This window comes from Dicentrarchus labrax, unplaced genomic scaffold, assembly GCF_905237075.1.
Source record: "Dicentrarchus labrax unplaced genomic scaffold, dlabrax2021, whole genome shotgun sequence".
Taxonomy (NCBI): Eukaryota; Metazoa; Chordata; class Actinopteri; family Moronidae; genus Dicentrarchus; species Dicentrarchus labrax.
In genome coordinates this window covers 3,920,226-3,945,866 of record NW_026136710.1, presented here as the reverse complement: position 1 = coordinate 3,945,866, position 25,641 = coordinate 3,920,226, and the positions used below count along the sequence as shown (strand labels likewise).

The 25,641-nt window shown below is 39.6% G+C and overlaps 3 protein-coding genes across 6 annotated transcripts in view; 2 read left to right on the top strand and 1 right to left on the bottom strand.

Annotated features, from left to right (window-relative positions):
• lhfpl2a (LHFPL tetraspan subfamily member 2a) overlaps window positions 1-1,562 on the top strand; it is a 39,725-nt gene extending 38,163 nt beyond the window's left edge. For both annotated transcript variants that reach the window (XM_051412878.1, XM_051412876.1), the window contains one exon: window positions 226-1,562. In XM_051412878.1, coding sequence (XP_051268838.1) covers window positions 226-482 — 257 coding nt within the window. In that variant the 3' untranslated portion in view covers window positions 483-1,562. The remainder of the gene's footprint in view (window positions 1-225) is intronic.
• A 6,663-nt stretch (window positions 1,563-8,225) lies between these two features.
• LOC127370637 (secretory carrier-associated membrane protein 1) lies at window positions 8,226-19,290 on the bottom strand. 3 transcript variants are annotated; one of them, XM_051412872.1, is made up of 9 exons: window positions 18,971-19,288; window positions 14,881-14,955; window positions 13,746-13,853; window positions 13,066-13,177; window positions 12,039-12,167; window positions 9,484-9,643; window positions 9,280-9,381; window positions 8,854-8,971; window positions 8,226-8,757 (listed from the first exon to the last, which is right to left on the bottom strand). In XM_051412872.1, the coding sequence occupies exons 1-9, from the start codon at window positions 19,025-19,027 to the stop codon at window positions 8,608-8,610; spliced, it is 1,011 nt and encodes a 336-aa protein (XP_051268832.1). In that variant the 5' UTR covers window positions 19,028-19,288; the 3' UTR covers window positions 8,226-8,607. The 3 variants fall into 3 exon arrangements, with proteins under 3 accessions (XP_051268832.1, XP_051268833.1, XP_051268834.1); XM_051412873.1 differs by lacking the exon at window positions 18,971-19,288 and adding an exon at window positions 15,663-16,227; XM_051412874.1 differs by lacking the exon at window positions 14,881-14,955 and having other exon boundaries at window positions 18,971-19,290.
• A 1,590-nt stretch (window positions 19,291-20,880) lies between these two features.
• Window positions 20,881-25,641, top strand: part of ap3b1a (adaptor related protein complex 3 subunit beta 1a) — a 57,462-nt gene continuing 52,701 nt past the window's right edge. Inside the window, exon 1 of the mRNA XM_051412864.1 lies at window positions 20,881-21,228. Within this exon, the coding sequence (XP_051268824.1) occupies window positions 21,101-21,228 (128 nt within the window). The 5' untranslated portion in view covers window positions 20,881-21,100. The remainder of the gene's footprint in view (window positions 21,229-25,641) is intronic.

The window sequence follows — 25,641 nt, the reverse complement described above, 5'->3', positions numbered from 1 at the left end:
GGGGCAGGCGGGAAAAACCCTTTCGGCTACCTTTTCCTGTTGTTCTCTGCTCTCAGATTTTAGGTTTAGGTCTCTCTTTTCCCGGAAGTCTCGCCACGATTATCTTCAGTCACGTTTCAGCGAGTCGGCGTAACGTTTTTGGATGCAGGAAATGTTTAGTAGTGGAGATTTTTGGATAAACAACCATCAGTTAACGCTCCCTCTCTCTGTCTCCCCTCCTCGCAGGTCTGTTTCTCATCCTGGGTCTGATGCTGTACCCTGCTGGCTGGGGTTCAGACAAGGTCCAGCTGTACTGCGGTCCTGACGCTGCTCCGTACCGGGCCGGGGCCTGCTCCATGGGCTGGGCCTTCTACACTGCCATGGGCGGCACCGTGCTCACCTTCGTCTGCGCCGTCTTCTCCGCGCAGGCCGAGATCGCCACCTCCAGCGATAAGGTCCAGGAGGAGATCGAGGAGGGGAAAAGCCTCATCTGCCTCCTCTGAGGCCCAGATACTTTTATAGAAGGAGGAGGAGGAGGAGGAAGAGGGAGAAACAGGCCAATAACAATCAACACCTGCCTCTTTCTGCCTTTGCTCATGAGGCCGGCCTGTGAAAATGGAGGCCCCTGCATTGTTTACCACTAAAACTGACTCTCTTTTTTTTGTCTCTGTTTGTGTTTATGTGGGAGAAATCTACAAGTGCCAAGTTTTTTTCTCAGTGTCTTTGTCTCTCTGCCACTAGAGGTGCTGTGTCTGTCTATCGTATTCATGTCAACCATGTGGAACGCCACCGGAGAGGCTCTGTCTGTCGCCACATGCCCTTGTAAATAAGTGTGATTATATATATTTTGTACATATCGCAGAATGATTGGTCAGCTTGATCCAGGCTGGGCTGATGATGTCACTCTTGCCTTAAACTACACTGGTGTTTTTTTTTTTTGTCACCGGAAAAAAAAACCACGACCAGCGAACCTGGATCTGTTAACTGTTTGCCACGTGTGAGTATTAACTCAACAAGGGAACCACTACTCAGTCAGAATAAACTACTCACAGGATCAGAGTGGATGTCCTTTTTTTTTTTGAAGCTTACAGAATGTACTGTTATTTGAGTGATTAATTGTGTTTGCAGACCCTTGAAATGTATCGATGGGAGTTTATTATCCAACACAGACTGTGCGAGGACAAGCAAAGGAAGCTCTGTGGCGCATTTTCTTTGTCGTGTGTGTGTTTTTATTTTGTTTTTTATTTTTTGTAGCGAAAAGCCGTGAAATGAAGTGAGCTTTAAATCCTAGCCTAAGCTGAAAGATGACCTGTGAAGGGGGTCTGCGTCTGGTCCTCGTTCCTCCTGTAATCTGTGCACGAAGACATGGACTGAATGATGAGGACACACACACACACACACACACACACACACACACACACACACACACACACACACACACACACACACACACACACACACACACAATGAAGTATTGCTGTCATTAGTAATGTCTGGTTTCAGGGAGTCTGTCGAGTCATGGATAGTGTCCTATCTGTTCCCATTTGTTTCTGCCAAACGAATAAAGAGAAGGGAAAAAAGAAGATTTTTTTTGTTTTGTTTTTTGTTATCCAGCGAAAGCCTCACTGTTGGGGGAGGAGGGGGGAGGAGGGAGGAGGAGGGAGGAGGAGGAGATGCAGCAAGTGGAGCAGCCAGCTTGGTGCTGAGACCTCAGTTTGGCCCTTGAGGTGGGGGTGGGTATGTTTTCCAGCCAGCGGGTGATCAGTTTTTCCACTGATGCAGAACTGAACTCTGCATGTCTCTCTCTCTCTCTCTCTCTCTCTCTCTCTCTCTCTGTGTGTGTGTGTGTGTGTGTGTGTGTGTGTGTGTGTGTGATTTAGTCAACTAATTAACTAAAGTTCTCTACTTAAAGCTGCAGTAACTTTTATAAAACAGAACTTTTCAAACTGTCTGTATATCCTGACAGATAATCTGTGAGATAATGACGTTTGCGTGAATCGAAACCAACCAATCAGAGCCGAGAAAAATCATCAAATACAAATTCTTTCAGACCCAAAGCGATAACAATCGACTATCTTCAAACCACCAACTCAAAACTTTTGTTTTTTGACGACCTGGGAATGAGATTTTTTATAAGTTACAGCAGCTTTAAGTGGAGGTTGTTGTATTTTACTTAAATATTTCCATTTTATGCCACTTTATACTTTTTACTCCACTCCACTCCATTTATTTGACAACTGTAGTTACTTTACAAATTTAGATAAAAGAGGTCATAGAAAGCTTAAAAAAACACTAAACCAGTGGTTCCTAACCTGTTTGACTCCTAACTGTGTCCCCACATAAAAACGAAGTGTCGAGTTGGGACCCTTGTTACCTGTTATGATGTCTATGAGCTAAAATTGTTCAGTATTTGACAAAAAAAAAGCAAAGTTAAGGGAGAATTCTTCAAAAATGCTAGAAATGTGTGCATCAGAACAAGTGGACTGAACAACCAAACTGTATATAAAGTAATTAAAAGAAACTCCACCTCGAGTTACTGCAACAGTTAAAAGCTACACGTGTATTCATGTATCAGTGCTACCAATGTAATAATCTGATATATAATAAGATCTCAGTCACAGTGATGATACATCCGTGCTTTTACTTAATAAAGATTTGAAATACAGCCCTGACATATCATCACCTTTTTAAGCTTGAATGTTGAACTTATTAACAAACTGTTTATTTACACATCCAGAAGTTACAGAGAGACATTATTATTCACTTGGAGTGAAGTTAATGACTAACTGATGAATTTAAGTCCAATATTTACTCTCTTTAAGCTCTGTTTTTGGTGTCTACCAACTCCTGAGGGAAATATCTGTCTCTTTAGCAGCTTGATATCTGCTGTTTGGTGCTGAGCAGGTAGTTAACAGTGAAAAAACAACACTATGAGAGTCCATGAGAGTGAACCAGAACTGTAAAGTTGTGGCCGGACAGCTAAACAATGAGCAGAAACTCACTGTACAGCTCTGTAAAGCCGAGCAGAGCTGCAGGTTCAGGTGATAACTCTCTCTAGGTTTCGTTATTCGATAAATACACCCACACATTTCCCACCTTTGCCCTCTTTTCTTCCCAAACGCTATCACTCGTGCACTACCTGTGTGTGCTTGTGCGATCACAAACCAACCCAGTCCCTGCCCAGATGTTCCTCCCTCCACGCGGACTATATACAGAGCAGTCTCTGGCACAACCCTGTGGCTCCCTTCCTCCACCAGCGCACTCAAACTAAACACAGCGCTTGATGACTTCCAGATTAGGCACATGACAAATCATGCAATCTGAAGAGTGCAGCAGAAATTCAGGCCTGGTTTTCGGTGCCAGAGGCTTTTAGTTTTGCCTTTCATTTTCCTTTTTAGTGGAGAGAGTCAGAGAGGACGAGGAGAGACACTCTTGAGTTTCCTTTTACACCTGGTAGAGAACGAAGGCAATGCGTGAACAGTGGTGGGATGTAATTAAGTACATTTACTGAAGTAGAAATTTGAGGCAGTTGTATATGAGTGTTTCCATTTTATGCTACTGACAGCTGTAGTTACTTTACTGTTCAAGATTTTAGACATCGAACGTGAATGAAATATCCATTACAATGAATTACACACTATATCCTGAGAGTAGAACATGAGACAGATAATTAGGTTCCTTTGGCTCCTTCTAGAGCTCCTAATGGCGTTTACCGGACCCGAACGAAAACAACCAATCAGAAAGCCGAGAGAAATTTGAAATACACTTTGGTTTGGAGGGTTGAAGACAGTTGATTGTCTAGTCTCATTCTTAAAGTCCTGGGAAGGACGACCTGGGAATGAGACTCAGCATTCGACTGTCTCTCTCGGCTCTGATTGGTTGTTTTCGTTCGGGCCGGTGGCCGTTTGGAGTTCTAGGGGGAGCCAGAGGAACCTGATTTTCACCAGATTATCTGTCTTATGTTCTACTGTAAGGATATAGTGAAAGTTACAGCAAATATCACAAAAAATATTTTTATAAAAAGGACCTACTGCAGCTTCAAGTCTGTATCGTTGATAAGAAAACTCAAAAACATATACAATATAAACAGAATCTTATAATAAGTCCCCTAAAATATCAGGAAAACTCATCTCTGGTGCAGAATACACAGGAAATAATCATCCAAATCGCTTGTTTTACACAAACTGTACAGATTATCAGTTGTTCTCTACTGTTATTGAATATTATAGGAAATATCCATAAAACATGTCACTTAGTCTGAGGTCTAAATCACTGAATCAACTGTCAGTTGTCCTGTTGAAGTTGAGGTAAAGAGTATAATCAAAGTCATATAGTCATCACTGGTTTCATCATGTATATATATATATATATATATATATATATATATATATATGTGTGAGCCGCTTGACATCCACAATTACACACCTCCAGCCTTGTTTCCTCTAATAGCCGAGCTCAGTCTCAATCACAGACATCAAACGCAGTCAGTCAGAGCGGCTGACAACCCGAGGAAGACTCTGTCACAGCCTGGACAGACAGCTCACAGCAGGCCGGCGCTGTTTTCACACACTCCTGAAAGGTATGAAAGGCTTTAATGAAAAGAAGCACTTGGGTCTGTTGTTCCTCCACTGTACCCCTTCCTGCTGGCAGTGGAGTTGGTCTGCTACCAGTTTCCTCTTTTTCCTGCTTTATTTCACACTTTGTTTGAGACCAAAGGACTCGGCACTTGGCACTGCAGTTGTCTTAAAGTGTGTGTGAGTGTATATATTTTATATTCCTTCTTTAACAGCTCCGTTACTGCCACTGCTAATACGAACGGGAGAAAAATATAAACCTTGACAAGTCATTTGGTCAATTATTGGGTCATAAAAGTCTTAAAATGAGAAGTGAAAAGCGCTGCCAGTGCAGTAAGGTGATGGTTTTTTTTATTTCTACACTTTATTTTAAATGTGATTCTTTAAACAGAAGTGGAGAAAACACAAGTGTGCATTGTCAAATGAGTCGTAGAAGAAAATATAACACAAAAAATAACATTTTATTAGGTTAAAAGGAAGATTAAACATTTGCTAAGATGATTTCAACCAGCTCCCAAGACAGAATCCTGTACTACATTAGTGTTTTTAACCTTTTTTTATAATGTACTATCATTAATATTACTACAACCTTTGCTCTCAAACAGTGCAAGTTTTCACATTAAAGTGGTATTAATTCCTTTTTCTACCCTTAGCTCATAAAATATGAAGTTTTCTTTTAAATAAAACTACCCAACGCTTACAAGTACAGCTGGAAAAAATAGTCAATTAATCAATTAGTTAATTGACAGTATAACAGCCAGAGGGGACATACTCTTACATTGAATACTTCAAGTACATTTTCCTGATTATACTTTTACTCAGGTAACATTTTAATCACTTACGTGACTCAATCAAATAACTTCATCCATCACTGAACATATTTATTCTTTGAAGTTATCCTGATTCTAAATATAAGAACTGATCTAAAGTAAGCAGTTTAACTCTGCAACACATTTGCAGAGAATTTAATCTCATGTTCTTTGATCACTACTGACCTCATGTGGCTATCGGCTGCTGGTGCAAGCCCACTTAAAGAGTTTTAGAAGATCATAGTCTTGTTTTCACCACTTAACAGTACAAATATGAGCATAAATGTACACAAAAAGCCATGAAAATTGTACAGAAGAAGGATTTTATTCAGTGTTAATACAATAAATATACAAAACTCAAACTACTCAACATGCGACTGAAGGAGAAACCAGAGTGCATCTTTTAATTACAGCGAAATTTAGAGCGAACAGCTGACCGTCTGTAAATCGTACAAAATATACAAACACCCCCATCGCCACTTCTTTCAATAATTTCATTAAATCGTTAAATTTGATTCTCAGTGTTTTCTACCACAAACCGTTTTGATTATGAAGCACAGCTCAAAGCCACAGTCCATCTACAGTACAGCACACAGTTCACGTTGCATTGCAGTCTAATGCCTCTCACATTAATTTATTTATTTATGCTTTATAAGTCAGAAAGGAACAGCAAAAATTCTGTAGGCGCCACTCAGATTCTTTTTAAGGAATAATCTCATGTTGCTTTGTGCATAAATGTACACATGCACTGGTTCAAATTAAGCCAGTGAGAAATAAGCAAAACAAGGCTTGTTGCAGGAAGATTGGACAGATTAAATCTCCAGGAAGTCAAGAAGGATCCCAGACCCACAGCCAGACTCTGCCCTGCACACAGATTAAGACTTAAAGGCCAAATCATAGTCTATTTACACTCCTACACAACACATACATACATACATACATACAAAGGCTTAACTGGCTTAAACATGAGACACAACAGACACATTCAAACCTCTGCAGCTCGCACTGAAGCAACACAAGGTCACACGGAGAAAGACACATTGTTAGCAGGTCCAGACTCGATGCATCGGATTGTGGTCTCGCTGGAGTTCAGTGATAGTCAATCCACAATTCTCAAATTAGGAATATGCAAGCAATTATCAGGAACATTACATCATCATTACTGGCCCTTTCTGCCATCTTTTTTATTTTTATTGCAATATATTGATTTACAGCACGTATTATATATATATATATTTAAAAACAAGGGCCAGTCGGTGTCTAATTTCATACAATCTCATATAATTTTCAACCTCGTCATGCAAGAGAAGAGTACATCCTGAGTAAAACTGAGGTAAGTCTCGGGCTCGCGAGAAGAGCCGGAGACGAGTTACACTTTCCTCTTCAAATCAAATCAACTGTATAAACATGCAGCTGTATATACAGAGTGGTGGAGCTCTCACTGTCCGTTAACAGCGTCACCGATTCTTTTCTTTCTGAGGAAAGGACACGAAAGGTTAGGCTTCATGTGAAACTATGCTGAACTCAGCTGGTGTACGTGAGATGTGTGAGTTAAGTATCTACACTAATGAGCAGGAAGGCGGTATTATAAATATCTTTTCCACTCGCAACCGATTACAGAGTGCAGACGGAGCATCTGATGATGAGATTTAAAGTGCAACTTGGCATAATTTCACAATGGATATGTAGACCGTTATAGGCAAAAGATTTCAAGCAAAATACTTTAAAGTGATAGTTCACCCAAAATCAAAAAAATAAGAGTCTTTTGAGTATCAAACACTGCTCGAAGGCGGGAGAAATGTTTGTTAAAAGTCTGTAGTTCACAGAGAACGACGACTCTGATCAGCTTGAATTTAGTTTGTTAAAACAGATTCAAATGATACGTTTTTATATTATATGTCTATTCATATGGTCACTAATGTTACCAAAATACAGCAGTTACAGTTTGCATTGCAGATTTTAAACCGAATTTTGAGTGAATCAACTAAAGAAAATGTGAATTAATCCTTTGTTTCCTTCCACAACCGTTAAAGAAGGTGGCGCCAAATCTCCAGTTGGACAACCTCAAATGGTGAAAAACTATGAATAGTTGCTGAGATATTTCCGACTGACAGACATTTCCATCCTTGGATCCATGCTGCTAACATGGCTAAAAATCTCAAACACCAATATCTTTGTTCCTTTTTTCCAACCAATGTGAATATATTTCCTTGGCAGATTATTGGGTAATAAAAACCCTCACTCGCTCTACAGTCTACAGGAGTTTGATACTCAACAAGTAAGACTTTGGGTGATGCATCACTTTAAGGTGGAAAGACTACACACTTTCTAAAACCAAATTCAGAGGACAGCAGAAAGTAGAAGGCAAGGCAGTGAACTGGAATGCACAGCATTCATCTTCAACAATACAAAGTCACTCCACCGGGGGGCAGCAGTGTCAGGTTGTGTACTCATGGAAACCAGCAAAACAAACCAGAGAAGGCTGCTGCATGTGCATTAACTGATGATGATGATGATGATGATGATGATGATGATAATGATTTCCATTCATCCGATAATAAATTAATTTAAAAAAAGAAGAGAAGTAGCGATTACACGCAGAAATCAAAGAAAGCGCGGGACACACAGGAAGCCGATGATGGCGATGTCGATGGCGGGAAACGCCCAGGTAAGTTTAGAAAGTTGGACTTGGTTCAGCTACATTAGAATCCGTCTGCAGAGGACAGACGGGCCTTTTAAAAGAGGCACGCTAACATTCGTTTAGTTGGCCACACACACACACACACACACACACACACACACACACACACACACACACACAAACATAAACTCAAACACACAAAAAAACAAAAAAAAAACACACACACACACACACACACGCTAGTTGACTGGTAGTAGGAGTGCAGCGTGAGGTGAGGGGGCTTCAGAGTCTGTGATGAGTGCACAATGTTGCTGGGGGGGAGAGAGAAGGGAGAGTAGGACAGAAGCGAGCCGTGGCCCTGTTTGAATCCCAGATCGTGGTCGACTGGACGGCCGACCGTAGCGCCTTCACATGAACTGCTTTGATATTTATTGTCAGAAGGCGGTCCGTGTGTTCAAACAGGGCGGCTGGCTCGAGGGGGAGTGAGCTGGATGAGCAGAGGAAGAGGGGGGAGGAGGGTTGGACGGAGAGAGAGAGAGAGAGAGAGAGAGAGAGAGAGAGAGAGAGAGAGAGAGAGAGAGAGAGAGGAGCTCTCGAGGGCCAATCAGATCTGCTCCTTGAAGGTTCCTTGTGCAGCCCTGGTGGCGGCGGTAGCGGCGGCCGTCTGCACCGTCTTGTTGGACATGACGCCCGTGGCAAACTCCTGCTGGGCCCTCTCGAAGCTGGCGTCGGTGGTACGGTACATCGCGTGGACCTGAGGAGGGTGAGGAGGGGGGGAAGAGATGAAATACGACTGATGAGACTTCAATAGAAGCTACTTGAACTCCTCGTGGGTTTGTTGTGCGTCTACCTTTTTGAACATGATGAGGGACATGACAGCCAGAGCGGTGAAGAGAGCAGCGATGAGGATCATTATAATGCCCACCGGGATGCTTTTGTTCAGGCCGGTCAGAGCCGAGATCCACCCGCTGGGGACGAGAAGAGTCATTCAAAGGATAAAGCTGGTTTTTAAAACATACACATTGTAGTTTATTTTGACTCAATACACCATCATGCTTTCATCATGATGTGATGATGTGACATTATTGGGCGTCTGTACCTAACAAACATGTTTTCTTACATCTAGAGAATACGATTTGTAGACCAGCTCTTCATCATAACGCTGTTTTGTCACTTTACGTTGCAGCTTCTGTGATTTGGATATTGCACTCGACTATATTGAGAGTTCAGTAATATTTAAATTAACTGTACAGCCCTACACACGGCTGTGTCTCACCTGGCGCCCCAGCCACTGATGCCGATGCACTGCATGACGTAGACGCCAAACTGACAGATGTACACGAAGAAGAACACAAAGAACCTGAATGAGCTGTCACTCCTGCAGAGAGAGAGAGAGAGAGGAACATGATATGAACATAAACAACACAATAGTGGAGGGTTTTACTTGCACAGTCAAGGTAAATACAGTTGTGTTGTTTACCTGAATGCTCCGTAAAGCGGTCTGTACCAGCAGACGAATGAACACGGTGTGAAGAGCAAGAACCAGAGGATGGACAAGCCAAAGTCCACCCCACGTGCAGAGTCCACACAGAACCAGGCCATGCAGCCCACCATGTTAGCAAGCAGCGTCCCAGTATGAACTGGAGTAGAAAGAGGGGGAGAACATGTACAGTGAGTGTCTGGATGGAGCTTTAAGTGAAAGTGGGACAGCGTGGCAGCCTCGTGTGTCACTGTATGCGTCGGCTGGTGGAGGCTGGTGCAGCAGTGTCCAGTGTCCTGACACTGCTGCACACTGACGCTTAATATTTCAACATGTAACGACACTGTGCAGCACATTTAATAATTCATTATTACCATTAGGTCTCGGAGTCCTAACAGCGACTGCATGGTTAACGCAGGCATTGTACACTAACACGAGTCTGTAAAATGGAGGGCAGTTTACGGCGCAGTGTGAAATATGACATTAGCTGGCTGACTGAGCGGGGGGGGGGGGGGGTTGTGCTGATGTGTGCTCAAGATCTTTTCTACTTCAGCCTGGAAAAGAAATCCAGTTTCTTCCAACATAAAATCCAAAAAGTCTTTGCTTTTATCAAACACTAATCTGTGCAAAAAAAGAGGAGGAGGAGGAGGAGGAGGAGGAGGAGGGAGGGAGGGGCATATCTGTATCTGAGCTAACCTTTAAGCAATCATCTGACCGAGTCACTTCATCGAGCCACATGACTGCACCACAAGCCCTCGTCATGTGGCCACTGCATGCCACTCGGAGCCATTCATTCCCTGAATCACAGAGGGGAAAGGGTAATTGTTCTACCGCCATCAGTCCTGAGCTGTGGGGGTTGTAGAGGGAGGAAGGGGCAGTAGGTCTTATTCAGGGGGTCAAGGTGGGGGGTTATTTGTAAATGTATCTCTCTGGTACCAAACTGTGTTATTCCCCCCTCCAGACATGTATTAAAACATACACAAACAGTCTGTTTGCAACAATAATGTGTGTCTGACAATTTGATAATTTCAACATTTAAATTCTTAAATAGACATCTTTCTACCTCATTAGAAATGTTTTCCTGCTTCTTCTTCCTTCACTGTGAAGTCCATTCTCAGTGTAAGTTTTATTTACTGCATTAAATCCAATTAAAAACTCTTACAAAAGACTTTTCTATGAGTTGAAAGTGTTTTATTTTGGAAGCCTACAATGCAGAACATATGAGCATGTTGACTCCTTAGTGAGAGAAAAAAAAAATACCCCTAATTATTAATTATATAAACCACCAGTCATTAAAAACAAGCTTGCCTTGGAGTTGCAACACAGACTGCAGAGTTTGCCATCTGTTCCCAACAAGCTCTAAAGATTAAAAACATCAGAGGGAGACAGAAAGAGGCAGGCCGGGTAAAAAAAACTGAAACTTTCAGGTGGTTTCTCTCACTCTGGGTTGTTTAAAGGGGACAAGCAAATCAACATCTATATATTACTACTGCTTTAGGAAAGTAAGAAAGCCTCTAGTTTATTTAACCAATATGCAAGATTTGATATCAGTCCTTTTAGTAATAGTTCCAGTATGGACATCAACACCTGCTGTTAGACATAGTGAGTATAGAGCAGTGGTTATATTCAGTGCATAACAATAAGAGTACAGGACAAGTGATAAACTGTACAATGAACCCAGATAGGGAACGAAATAACTGCAGGAAGTTTGTGTAAAGTCAGCAATTTTGATGAATTCTGAGTAGATTCTTCCTGCTGAATTTTGCACCAGAGGTGTGTTTTGTGCTTTTTATACATTTATCTGTGTGTATATTTAATTTAATTAACAACCCTACACGGTTAATAGGCTTTTTTCTTTGACAAATTCAGTCTTTTCTAGGCCATTATTCTATCAGCTCTTTTCTAATGCAGGACAAGGTTGTTGGCAGAGTGAACGCTCTGTAAATACAGTCTGTGTTCATGTCTTCATTTTACTCTTATCCTGTGAGAATTGTTCTGAGTTTATGTCTTTAACAATAACAGTTTCATTTAGTTTTCCTCATATGAATGAAATGCTAAGATTAAGAGTGTCTAGCTTTAAATGTCCATCTCATCCTCGATATGTGGATCAATCAGGACTGCAAAGCTTCTAAGAGGCTCAATAGTGATTATGTTGATCGTGTAAGGCTGCAAGTAACTGATAATTGATTTTATAGACTTAAAAATGAAATCGATTGGTCTATAAAATGTACAGAAATTGCTAAAAATGTCCATTTTCATTTCCTAAAGTCAGAATCTTTGTTGTGTCTGACCAACAGTCTACTCTCACACAGCTGGAACTAGAGAAAGTCTGACATTTTGCTTGAAAATGACTTAAACCATTAATAGATTATCATTTATTATTTTATAAATAGTTGTCGATTACTTTGAGTAAGTCTTTATTCTGTTTGACTCTTCAGTCACCTCATCCGTGGGTGAATTCACTGCCCTCGGACGAACACGCACTAACATTACAACGCAGCACACATCATAAGCATTAATGGAGTAAAATAAAAGGAATAAAAAAAAAAACTCACACATCCAGAGGTAATACATGATCTTCACCGTCTTCTGAAACTCTACAGGGATGTCCACTGTGATGTCGTGGTAGAAACAAGGACCCACTGGGAGCTTCTCTGGGAGGGGGGGCCAGTTGTTTTTCCTGCCTGAAACAACACAAGAGACAAGTTGACTGTAAATAATATTATATTATCAGAGATCAGGGAGGAATCTGATTACTGACCAGCTGCATGTAAACACATGTTTTACAGAGTTAATGCAGTTCATGTATATCTAAATGCATTCTTTGATGTCCTAATAATAGCTTAATAATGTGGTTTAAAGTAGAAGTCTGCAGCTATGTGCACAGGCTCTGTGGAGACGCGAGGGGGATTCAAATGACTAGTTTGGCCTTTTGGGGAAATATGCCTACAGTATTTTGCTTTCTCGCAGATTGACTCTCGTGTCTGTATGTAAAATGTGATGGTAGAGGCAATTAGCTTAGCAGAACATAACGACAGGAAGGAGGGGGTAAACAGCCAGGCTGGCTTTCTAAATTTGACTAATTACCTCCCCCAAACACATAAAAACAAAGATTGTGTAATACAATATCCAAGCAGGTGAAATACAATATTGATGTATATTCAGGTAATAGTGTTTACCAGAGGAAATACATTTTATTGAGATCTATGAAGGGCTATGAATCTTTGCTAATTACAGACATTTTCAGATGTTTTTTCGTATAAAGAAAAGCTAAGAGCTTGGCTGTAGTGTGATGGAAGTAGATTGTTCCAAAAAGATCCTCTGTCTTTCAGTGAATATTGATTAAGGGAAAGTCCGACAATACGGAAGATGACAGTCCTGTGAGAGTGTTTTGTAGAATTTGAGTGAATGTCTGAGGAGAATTTGACTTGTTGTGGTCCCAACAGGGAAGAGAAGATCAGCCAGCTCATCACAATAATGGTGACAGGAGATGTGCTGCTGTTAAGCTTTGTGGAAGGGAGAAGGTTTCCGCAAGCTGATTGTGTTTGTTCAGCCGGTTTGCTGCTGGTGTCTGATGCTGACCTCCTGCAGCACTGAGGGACTGCATCTCTCTCTCCCGGCGGTCCAGCTCTGCAGCCTTCCTTTCCAGCTCCTCCTGTCGCCTCAACAGCTCAGAGGCTCCTTGCGACTGGTCCTACACACACACACAAGTATAGATACACAAAACAGATGTCAACACACTGATAAAAGGACAGGATTGTGTGTGTGTGTGTGTGTTTCAGACTGTTTTGGCTGACTACTTTTTCAGCTCAATAGGAATTCTCTGTTTCTACTTTTGGAATAAATCAAGTTCTCTACAGGGGCAGCACCAGCGGGAGGAGAGACATCACAACAACCTGTTCCCAAGAGCACAGCCTACAAACGAGATGCACCATCAGAAGTTATTTCCTGTGGCTGTCTGGATTTCTCCCCGAGTCTGTGTCTCCCTCCGTTAGAAAGCTCAGCCACAGATAGGAACTGCCTCCCGCTGAGCGACTTTTCTGTCCACAAACTCAGCGTGAAACCAGCTGTCATGTTAATGTATTTTCTGCCTTCAGTGCGCTCTCAGAGTCTCTGCTGTCGATGCTGGACTAAAACATTACACATCACAGTCTGCTTGCTTATATATAAACACACCTACAGCAGAGTAAAGATATGTTAAAACCTGACATTTCTCAGAGAGCGTGAAGAAGTAAAGAAGACCGTGTTGTGGTCAGTAATACCTGTGCCACAGTCTGCGAGTAGGCCGGAGGCTCCTCTGTGGGTTTCATGATGGCGGGTTGTGTGTTGATGGTGGGTGCCGTAGCCTTGGGCGCCATACCTGCAGGCGTCTACGTGAAGAAACATATATGCACTTAAAGTTTGTTATCTGTACAGTTCACAAAACAGAGTGGTATGATGTCAGGGATGCTGCAAAATGAGGAAGTGGAGTTTCTCAGAATGGCGAGTGTGTCACGCCTCTTTAACGGCAACAATAAAAATACACTGACAGTTCATCTGTCAACTGTATGAGCTCAGTTTGCCTCCAGTTCTTCTGCAGCGATTCACTTCTGAACTTAACATGGAAACTTAATAATATGTGACTTCTTCTTTTTTATTCGAGTACAAGAATGAAAGCAGTTGACAAAAGTGATTGTGTGAACAATTATAACTTTAATTAAAGCGTATGGAGCATAGACAAATTAAGAAAAGCCTACTATTGGTAACTAAATACCACGCAAAAGATTCATTAATGTGGAGGGAGAATAGTCAATGTAACCTCTTGAGACTGTTGAGATTAGATCATTTTGTTACTGTTTACTCCAATAAACCTGTCAGATCAATCAATCTGAATGAGTTTTACAGGCCTGAAGAGGTGAAACAATCCATTATTTTACAGGGAAAAACACAAAAACTGAAGAATTTGAGTATCAGAACAATAGATTTATTCATTCCTGTCCAGTTAATTATCTTACAGATTTATCGTGCGCTCCCCTTTCTCTTGGATCATATAGTTGCAGTAATTACCAGCATTTGTCTGGTGGTTTGTGCCAATTTTCCTACACTTCTATTGTGATCAGTGAGTCTGAATCGACACAAAATACAACTTTTATTTAAAGAATATATCATTATAAAGTAGTAAGAACTAAATAATGAACAAGGACTGAGTGTTTTAATTAAAAAGGTGATGAGAAACATGCTATTTCCCCATTTAACACAATTTTTAATTGAAAACGACGATTATATTCTCACAGCTATCGCGTTGTGAAATAACATAGATCCCTTTTAGAACTAAATCCATCCTCTGAAAGCTGTTAATGTTATTCAAACCTTGGTGTATGAACTCACTGCCACTGGATTATGTGTAAAAGTACTCACTTTGGCATCTGTGAAGGGATTGTACTCCTCCAACCCCGGAGGAGCAGCCTGTCTTACTTGTGTCACTGATGGATCCTGAGAAAAACAGTTGTAAGAACACTTTCAATAACAAACACATGAACTGTAGTAGAAACGCTTAATAAAGTGTCAGGAATAGTTGTAGCATGAGAATACCACAGTCTCGATGTGTCTATCCTGGTATTTTTACCAAAGACAGCAGAACAAATCTCCACAGTACGAGCGAAAACGGGCTCATGTGAGTGTAAAAACCCTCCATTATTCTGCCAGATCAAGGCCAAACAGCCCTCTTTATTCAAAACGCAACAGGCCTATAATTCAATTCTGGCAAAAGACAGGATGATTCCAATAATTTTCACGGGAAGACGTCTATAAATAGCCACGTCCGTGAGTTTCAGAAAGGGGGGGGTGCAGATGCTTCTGGCTGCTATAAGACAGAAATAAAACTGGAGAGTTTTTTCTAGTCTGCTGCGCTGGGCACAAAAACCACTAAAGCACTTTCTGATCCTTTTAGGCACATTCCTAAATTTGCAAGACAGGCAAATTGAAATAACTGTGTGTATAAAATGTTGGTAAATGACAGTTTTACTACGCACTATGTAAACACACACACTGTTAAGGATGAGGCTATAAAAAAAGCCCTACATTCTCTGTAGTATAAATATTCAACTATATCTACCACAAACTTTAAATAGCCTCTTTCCAGGTGAAACTCTATCCGTTAAAGCCGCATTATCACACCTTTATGTTTACAATAAACTTACCATCAGCTGCTGTCAGTCACGCACTACTTTCATTCAAATCGCTGCCTCAAGATTAACATCCAATCTGCGTATTCCTGCGGTCCTTATCCTTATCCAGTCTCACTGCAGCCCTCTCGCTGTCTTTCCGACTCTTAAATTTCTTGGAGCATCTCTTCCACTGCCGCACACACACACACACACACTGGGTGCAACTTGTCACCAGACCAGGGTCATAAATATTTCAGGGTATGTTGTGTTTAAAGTTTAATGTCGCCCTATTGCATAGCCAAACAATCCCATGCACATTCACCAAGTCTTCGTCTTGAAATCTACAGTCACTTAAGTAAAAAAAAAAAAAAGGTCCACCTGTTGCACATCCGTCTGCGGGAGAACTAATTTAACGGTTATGGATTTACCGTCACCTATCAAGGCATGAACTGGCATGGTTGTACCTGCCACAGTAGATAAAACAGACATAGTGCAGCATGCAGTCTCACTACCTGACGACACTTTATCCAACACTGTACTGTTGAAGGTGAAGCTGCAATATGCAACACAACGCTGCGTCCAAGCTCTTAACTTTTATTAAGCTAGAAAAAAAGGAAAATACAAATTGATATCTGTATTAACGGACTAATTTTTGTAATTAGCCTACATCCACAGAAAATAGGCCAAAACATGAATGAACAATCTGATGCAGGAAGAAGGCGCCAGCAGGGAGGGGGGGCGGATCTCAGCGCCACATGTCGCCAGGACGGCACCATATGATTTCATGAAGTATTGAAGATAGCTCAGAGAGGGGAACAAAGCCCGGTACCTCCTCAGGCGAACGAGTGCGGGCCAACAAATGACAGAAAAATGTCAGGACAGCAGGGGTTCACTACTCATGTCACTACGTTAATGCGGCTCCATGAATAATTCACTTTCTGTGCGTCGGTAGAGTCAAACTGTGCCGTCAGCATCTTCCACCGCCGCACACTGAGCGAGCAAAGATGGTGGGATCACTTTTCTAAAGGTTTCTGCAGCATCTAAAAGACCCATTTTAGACTCATTTATTCATTTACACTTATTTCTTTCTAAATTAAACATGACAGACGTGTTTATAACAGATCAATAAATGTGATTCCTGGTTTGCTTTACGTACAAACAATCTTTATAACTTAGTTCTGGTACCTTATGATGGGCATTACAATTATTCTTGACATGTTTAAAAAGTGGTTAATCTAAAACAACTACTTATATTACCTTAATATTTTAATTTATTATCATGTAAGAGCAAGAAAAGTAGAGAATTCTCACATTTAACGACTTGTAACCATCAAATATTTTGTATTTTTAGTTTTAAAAATTCAAGAAAAACATAGTTGTCAGTTAATTTTCTTTTGATTGATCGATTAAATAATCGTTACAGCTCCACTATTATTTCTGATCTTGTGATTTATTCAAAATATAATCAATAAGTCCTTCTACTCACAATCAGTTGAACATTATCGATGAATCTGTTGGTTATTTTCTCGATTGATCTTTGGCCCAAACATGTCATAAATACCATCTTATCAGACTGATAAGAGCTTTATGAGGCCAATACTGATATTGATATTCAGAGTTAAAAACAATCTGATAACGACTAAATATTTGTTAGATTTCCCTTAAATTAGTCTTCTTTGGACAACTACAACCAAGTACTATACTGGGCCAGACATTAAACAGTAGAAACTTTACACTGTTTCAAAAATATAACTGTGGTATTGATTCTGTATTTCCATTTCTTGCCATTTATCAACCAAAACTGGAGCAGATTTATCCACAATGAGCTTATATTGACCTCAAACATCATAAAAGACGAAGAAAAACAGCAAATATTCACATTTGAGTAGCTTGAAACAAGGTTTTTTAGGCATATTTACTTTTAATTAAACAAATTCTATTCTAAAACTAGTTGCTCGACTAATCAATCCTAATATTTTCAGCTCTACTGGAAATGCTAATCAGCTGCTGCCACAGCGCCCGTGTTTAGTACACCTGATGTGATGAGATACAGACGGGAACACCACTGCAGGCCTGTTGGGGCAGGGCGCCACTGCAGGGCGGCAGAAGAGCACCTGACCAAATGCATGCTTTCACCATGACAAGACACTGTTAACACAAGGCCAACAGCACAATGAAGGCATGACAGTGAACAAACCACAATCACACAGTATGTTCTGCTCTCGTTTACTTCTGTTTTTGAAGAGCGAGTCACGCAAAGGACTGTTTCAAAAAATAAATATATATCCAAGAAGCATCCCCTCAAATCCTGGACGTCAGGTTGAGTTATTATCATCTGTGGTTTGGTATAGAAAGTCCATTACGGGGAGCTAATCTGATTATAAAACAAAATCATTTTAATGCATCTATAACGGCACTTAAGCCAGGATGGGAAATCAAACATGAAAACAGGAACATTTAAAAAGCAGTTTACACAATATATGTGCATGTTCCCTATAAAGGCCTGTACGGGAAAGGAAGTCACACAGGTGTAAAGTTAAATCCAAAAAGGGGCAAGTTACTTATTTATTACTTTACTTATTACACTACTAGTTATATTACTTTTCTGCAACATAATTGGTTATTGTGTCTCCCCAATATTCAGACTTTAAGATAATTAAAACCAGTTTTTTTTTGGTTAAAAACGTAAAGTAATGGGAATATTTCCATCTTCCAATCTAGTTTTCCTCCATGATAACAAAAATGAATCAAAGAATGTGATTGGAAATTGTTTTTCCAGGAGTTTTCTTGATAATACAGGACAACACTTGCTCACAAACAAGTCATATAATTAGCATCTGCTTCATATTTACATTTTTTTTAAATGGTTTTAAGGGTTATTACAGGTAAGGAGCTTTGATTGGACTAAACTTTACCTCTAAACACAGATTATCTGAGTGAGGGGGGTAAAACACAAACAAATATCATACCCAGCTGATTTTACCCAATTAACCAATCAATAATTACTCAAATCTATTAATGATTAGTTACACAACCAGCTACTGGGGTAAAGTTATATTACGCAGTGTATTAAATAAAACTACATACACCCAACCAGCTGCAGTCCAGCACTATCACCAGGAAGCCAAGCTACAGCTACCTGGTACATGTTATACCACACCAGGCAAAGCACCAAATACTAAGAGACGGACTCCAACTAAAACCGCCCAACAAGTGAATTACCGTCTTGTGCCAGCTGCTGTTCCCGTTAATAAAGTCGGGCAGCTTTTATTCGCAGCTGTTTAACCCAGAAAGCAGTTAGTTAACGTGAAGAAGGAGCTAACGCGGCTAGCTGACGTTACCTGAAACGGGTTGCTGAACTCCGGGTCCGCGAACGGGTTGCTGTCGAAGTCCGACATTCTCCCCCACCGCAAAGGAAACACGAAAACACACAAAGAGGACGGCTTAATCCGTTCCCGTTGGATGTGTCTAAACACAAAAACAAACAACAACAACTAACAATTAGTTCGTGAAAAAGTTTTGAGGTGATAGCTACTTTCCCACCCCCCCCACGTCGGAAAGAAAACAAAAACAACGAAGCCTCCGCGGTAGCCGCAGGAGACGACACACGACCAGAGACACTATCGACGTGGAGGATTGGTTACCGGCAGCGAGATCAGATGGGATAACGAAGGGCTGCAGGGGCGGAAGTACGGGAACGTCACTTCCTGGATACGAGGTTACAAATGGTACAACGGTTATTTGCTGCTTGTTTGTTTTAAAATCTCTGATTTTGTTTAATAAGAAAATAAGTAATACCTTACTGAGTCTTTATGAAAGGGTTTTTCCCTGAAGCCCCTGTTTGAACTATCTATTTTTTTTTTTTATTTATTTATTTATTTTATTTATTTATTTTTAATTTGTTCTCTATCTTTGATTTATTTATTATTTATGTCACCAATGTGCTGATTGTTATTGTATACCTTGTAGCTTTGTACATTTAAATTGTTCAATAAAAATATATATATATATTTTGCTGCTCATAAAATAAAATAAAATAAAATAAAATACAATACAATTAAATAAAATTAAATCAAATAATAATATATTTTATTCATAGTGTTTTTCAAGGAGGTCAAAGACACTTAACATACGTTGAAATATATGGGTTAAAAATGTAATAGAAACAACACACAGAAGTGGGTTTTGATTAGTGATTTGAAAGTGGGTGGATTAGTACAGTACTTTATTTAAATTAATGTAATTTAATTTAATTTTTTATTTGTTTATCATCCAAGTTGGGACATTTAGTATTTTAATTTAAATTAAAAAAATTTGGTATTTTAATTTTGCTTTAATTTTATTTTTTTATTTTATTACTTTATTTACTTTTTAAAATTTTATTTATTTTCAAAGTTGAATTTAGTATTTTAATTTAAATATATTTTGAATTTGTTTGTCATCCAAGTTGGGACATTTAGTATTTTAATTTAATTTAATTTATTTTAATTTTATTTTTTTTTTTTTTTTTTTTTTTTTTTTTTAGTTTTTTTTATTTTTATTTAATTTAATTTTTTTAAATTTTACTTTACTTTATTTACTTTTTTTAAATTTTTATTTTGAATTTGTTTGTCATCCAAGTAGGGACATTTGGTCTTTTAATTTTATTTAATTTAATTTTTTTAAATTTTACTTTACTTTATTTACTTTTTTTAAAATTTTATTTTGAATTTGTTTGTCATCGTTGGGCATGATTTAATTAATAATTTTTAAATTACTTTATATATTTTATTTTGAATTTGTTTATCATCCAAGTTGGGACATTTGGTATTTTAATTTTATTTAATTTTATTTTATTTAAATTTTTACTTTACTTTATTTACTTTTTTTTAAATTTTATTTTGAATTTGTTTGTCATCCAAGTTGGGACATTTGGTATTTTAATTTAATTTTATTTAATTTAATTTAACTTAATTTTATTTCTTACCCTAATTTGACCTTAAATCGTTAAAAACCGGTCACACTAAATGTTTTCACACTCTTACCGGCAGATTATCGGTTAAATTTGCGTAAAAAACGTTGACGACTACGCAAATACTGTCTGCCAGTAAGAAACGTTGTTACCCGGGCAACACAAAGTCTCGGGGCGTTTCCACCCCAGATCCACGCATTCTAAACGACACGTCAAGTTGCTACGGTTACGGGCAGCGACTCTACTCAACCTAGATCTGTGTGCCGTGCGCAGCCGAAGCCCTGTCATGTGACACCAACTTGTCCAGCTCACACTTCCGCTACTGCGTGTGTGTGTGTGTGGAGGAAAAATAATAAAAAAAAAAAAAAAGTTGGGTGAAATCTCGGAGAACTTTTTGGCTTTTGCGGGAACTTTCTACGCTACGTTACGCTGATATACCCTCGGGTTTACGAGCAGCTTATGAGTAGAAACTGGAGCTGAATATACGTTAAATTACCGGACACTTGTTTAACCGCCGAGCATGTCGACGAGCGCCCTGTACAATGACCAAGGCGGAGCGGAGGCGGCCGTGGAAGCGGGTCAGGAGAGCACCCCGACCTCCTCCGGCACCGGGGCTGCCTTTGGACTGTTCAGCACCGACTTCAAGAAGTAAGCTTATGTGGCAAAGCGAGGCGGTTTGTTTGTGTGTGTGTGTGTGTGTGTGTGTGTGTGTGTGTGTGTGTGTGTGTGTGTGTGTTGTGAAGAAAGAGGGCCAGCAAAGACCCTGCAGCATCAATAAGCTTGGTAGTGATGGCGACTGGTGGTTAGTTGTCTCTTTTTTCTTCGACACCTATCTGATGAGATGAAGCCGAGAGAGCAGGTTGAGACAGTGTGAAGTTACAGGCAGAAATATGTTTATATATATATATATACGTTTTTATCTTGTTTATCTGGAAAGCCAAAGAGCAGTAGCTTGCACAGTTGAGAGCTGATGTTCTTCCTCCATTGAGGTTGGCAGGTTCAACGGTATTCAGGTGGAGGAGAAGTGGAAAGTGAAAATATTCCTTTGTTTTGTAACGTTATACTCATTGTGGTGTTGCAAGAGTCAATACTCTGAGTAAGTGTGTTTCGTTTTGATGTGCTGACTTTGTCTCAAAAGCCTGGAAAACAAGGCTAGTAAGTGATTTAGGTAGTGATTTATTTAATGTTTGTTGGAGACAAAGAAGGTGTACTGTACACAATTATAAAAACTTCATGCATTCATACACAATTTGCATGAATGAGTAGACTTTACATATTAAGATATGGCGTTCGGAAAGGTCTAACTAGGCCTCTAATCATTGCTCATGAGTGCTTCATAAAGTGTGCACAGTATGATTGTCAGTATATTATATGAAACATTATTTTAATTGAATAAGTTCTTCCACAAATGGCAGAAAATACCGTTTTTATATCATATTAAACAGAATGTCTTCATTACAAGTCATTTAAAGACATAACTTTGGAATGATTAGGTGATTAATCTAGAACATAATCAGCAGATTTAATCAATAGTAGGGGGAAAAATCATTAGTTGCAGCCTTTATAGGAGTGATTTCCTTCAGCAGAAATGACACCTAGTGTACCATATCATTGTACAGTATTAATAAACAGAAGGAAAAGAGATTGAAGGTGATGAGCAGATTTAGGCCAACACGGTAAAATGTCTGTTAATCTACATATTAACACTGAATTTAATCTGTAACCGCCAAAAATACAGATAACTACTGATCAACCAAAGCCTTTCTGCGCCTTATTTCGTGCATCATTATGACATTTATAAGTTAAACCTGCATAAAATGAGCACACATGCAAACGATAATACACATCTCAGCCTGCAGGTGGATGACACACTGACCACTGCACGCCTTATCGTACTGGAGTCAAATCCTAAACAGAAAGAGAGCTACAAAGACCTGAGGACAAAGGTCTTCACCTTCAATCTATGTTAATTTAATAAAAATAAACCTTTTCTTATGATCTTGTAACTGTGAAGTGCTGTTTAGCCGTGATATGCACAGACTGTATGGAGCTACAACCAGGTTTCGACTTCTGACCAGTGGTTTATTTATGCTCAGTATCGTGTGTGATACACAGGGTTTGTGTATGGAAGGTGTGTTCGCATTAGTTTGTGGCTTAATTTTGATTCCTTTGTGCTTAAAACTGCTGATTTTTAAAGCAAATATGTGTTTGTTTGGACCTAGAGATTTGTCTGAGAGGCCTTTTTTTTTATATAGAAGAGCAACAAGGCCTTCCAACCCATCTGCACTTTATATGTGAGGCCTGTTTGATTTTATCTGCAAACCACCTGTTTTATATGCTTGGCCAAGTTACTCAGTTATGTAAGTTATGTGTTTTATTGTCAGGCTCAGGTGAGGATGGAAAAGAATGATCTGTTCTTTTCATATTCAGAGTTGGAGCTACTAGACTGTGTTAAGACATGAAACCCCCTTTGGACCCTAGCACACCAGTTATTTCTCTCTCAGTTAAAGTCTCTCTCCCTGTGAAACCATATAACATCACATCGCAGTTAGTTTCTATATTACCTTCTCAAAACCATGTTTAACTAACCTTTCACTTATAAAACTGTCAGCATGTTTTGAGTTTTAAATCAGAAACCTGCCACTAGAGGGCAGCCAATCATCAGTGTGACCATCCTTAGCAGTTTTGTAATTTCTTGTAAAGAAATCAGTGTTTATGTTGCTTAGCTCCTCTGGTGTAATGCTCTCTGACTGGGTTAACAAAGTACACACCGCAGTAGCTCCACAGATGGAGATTTAAGATGTTTTTAGAGCTCAATTTAGGGTTTTTTTCTGTCTTCAATCCAACAAGAAATGTTACTAAATGTCCTGAAATCGGTCAGATATTTGTAGTAGTAGTAGTATTCTCCCTCAGCAGTATTCTGCAGTATCATGCATGTTCATTCTGTCGACTTTTATTTTCCCAGAGTGTTAAATATTGCTTAGTGTGCTAACATGAACCTCCCTAAGTGGTCTCACATGACCACCTCACCCTGTTAGGCAAAGCTAGGTCATATGTTTGCCTACCTCTAAGCCAAGACCCGAACGAGAACACCAGGGCATGAATGATGCTTCTGTTTGCACACGTCTGCCTCACACAATTCACAATGCGTGGGCCTGTGCATCCTAAGCTGTGCCAGTGCAAGTATCTGTGTCCCCAGCTTCCTTCAATATGTTTTTGTTATTTAAAACTGCTGAATATCTGTCACATGTGAAGGACACAGTTACATTCCTGCAATGTTCTTTAGTCTTATAGGCGTCTTCCCCTGCTGACTGAAAGCTCTATGCCAGGGCATGGAAACATGTGACACGTTATTATCTGTGACTAAAGAGGTATTTCACTGTGGCTGAGTGCTTTTGGTTGTATGGATTTGTTGTGTGAACACTTTTATTTGAGCTCCATTAAAGTTAGGATTTTAGATATTTTTACTGTTCAAATGAGGGTTATTAGTGGGTTAATGTTGGCCCGTGTTTATGATATCCTGTCCAGAGACTCCTTCATTGTCCATTGAGAGTGAGCAGTCATATTTCAACCAGGAAGCACTGTTTAAAGACTGATGCTTATAGATTTAACTGGAATTATACTCAAACACCTAAAGTGGTATCAGTTTGTCCATTTGTTAGTTTGTTGTATTGCAATCCATGAAAATCCCACTTCTGTATGTAATTTAAAATTATTTACAGTTCTTTTTTCTGACTGTTCACCCTTACTCTCACTGTGGGCTTCTTGTGCTCATCTCAAACCTTTCTATTTGGCAAACTTCTAGAGAGGTGGCTCCAAATATTTTAACAGGCACTCGCATATTTTCCCAGGCTTCCTGGCATGCTCGATCAAACCACAGCTACATGCATTCCCCCCCCGTTCTTTAAGATCATTTATGACTTATTCCTTATGCAGTATTTTTCTTTCCATGTCTACCCTTTATGCCTGATTTCTGTGCAAATATATGTGTGAATATATTCTACTTTGACCCCTTTTTGTCTGCTCTCGGACGCCGTAGCTGCTAGTGTTCATTTATCAGCAGTCGCAGAGAATCTGTTTGTTTTGTCGGCTACTGTTTCCAAGGTCAGGAATGAAGAGCGCTCAATTACAACTTCTAAATCCTACATGGACGAGTAGTCCCTTAAAGTCATTTTTTATTTAATTGAATTAAGGATTTGTGAACAATGGAAAGCTCCAGAACAGCTGCTAAATGGACCATGTGTTGACGTTTTCTTTGTCAGTTACAGAGAGTGACTTTGGAAAGGCAACCAAATTGGAAAGAGGAGCATTTAGTTTTATTCCAGCATGATACACTGATTTAAAATGCATCATACAGTGCAACCCCATCCATTAATTTCTTAATGAATGGAGGAATATATATAAGTGTTACATAAGAAAGTCAGTTAACCATATTAACCAGTTATTCTAGTCCACTGGTAACTCTCAAAGTTATGTAATGTCAGAACACAAGATTTTGAACAGAGGTCCTTAAATTAGTTGAATAAATCCTCAGCAATACAAACTAAAAACAGTGAATATGAGTTGATCCAATGTGTTATTTTCACTCTGGCACATGTTTGTTGAGCTCTCTCTTCCCTCTAGCACTTCTCTATAAAAATGTAAAGAATGGATTACAGCGTTTTACTCAAGAGAAAAAAACATTAAAGATGGAATTTTTGTTTCACTAAAGTCAGAGAGGAATACAGTTGTGGAGAGAGACTTTGTTATAAGGTGGCGCCCTGAGAGCCGCCTCCTGCCTCTGCTGCTGTATTGTGAGTCTGTTACAACTACATGATGAGATCCAGAGTAACTGACAGCTACACGGAGGCAATAATCACTGCAGTCCGTCTGTCCTTCATACTTCTCTTGATAATAAAGAGTTGTGTAGAATTCTAATTGACACTAACGCTGCATGTTAATGAACACATTTGGGTCTATAGGCAAAATACAGTTCTTGCAAGAGCCTTATAAGATTTGTTTCATAATAGTGAGGCAGGAGTGATGCAGACATTTGACTTTCTGATGTGTCGGGACCGGAGA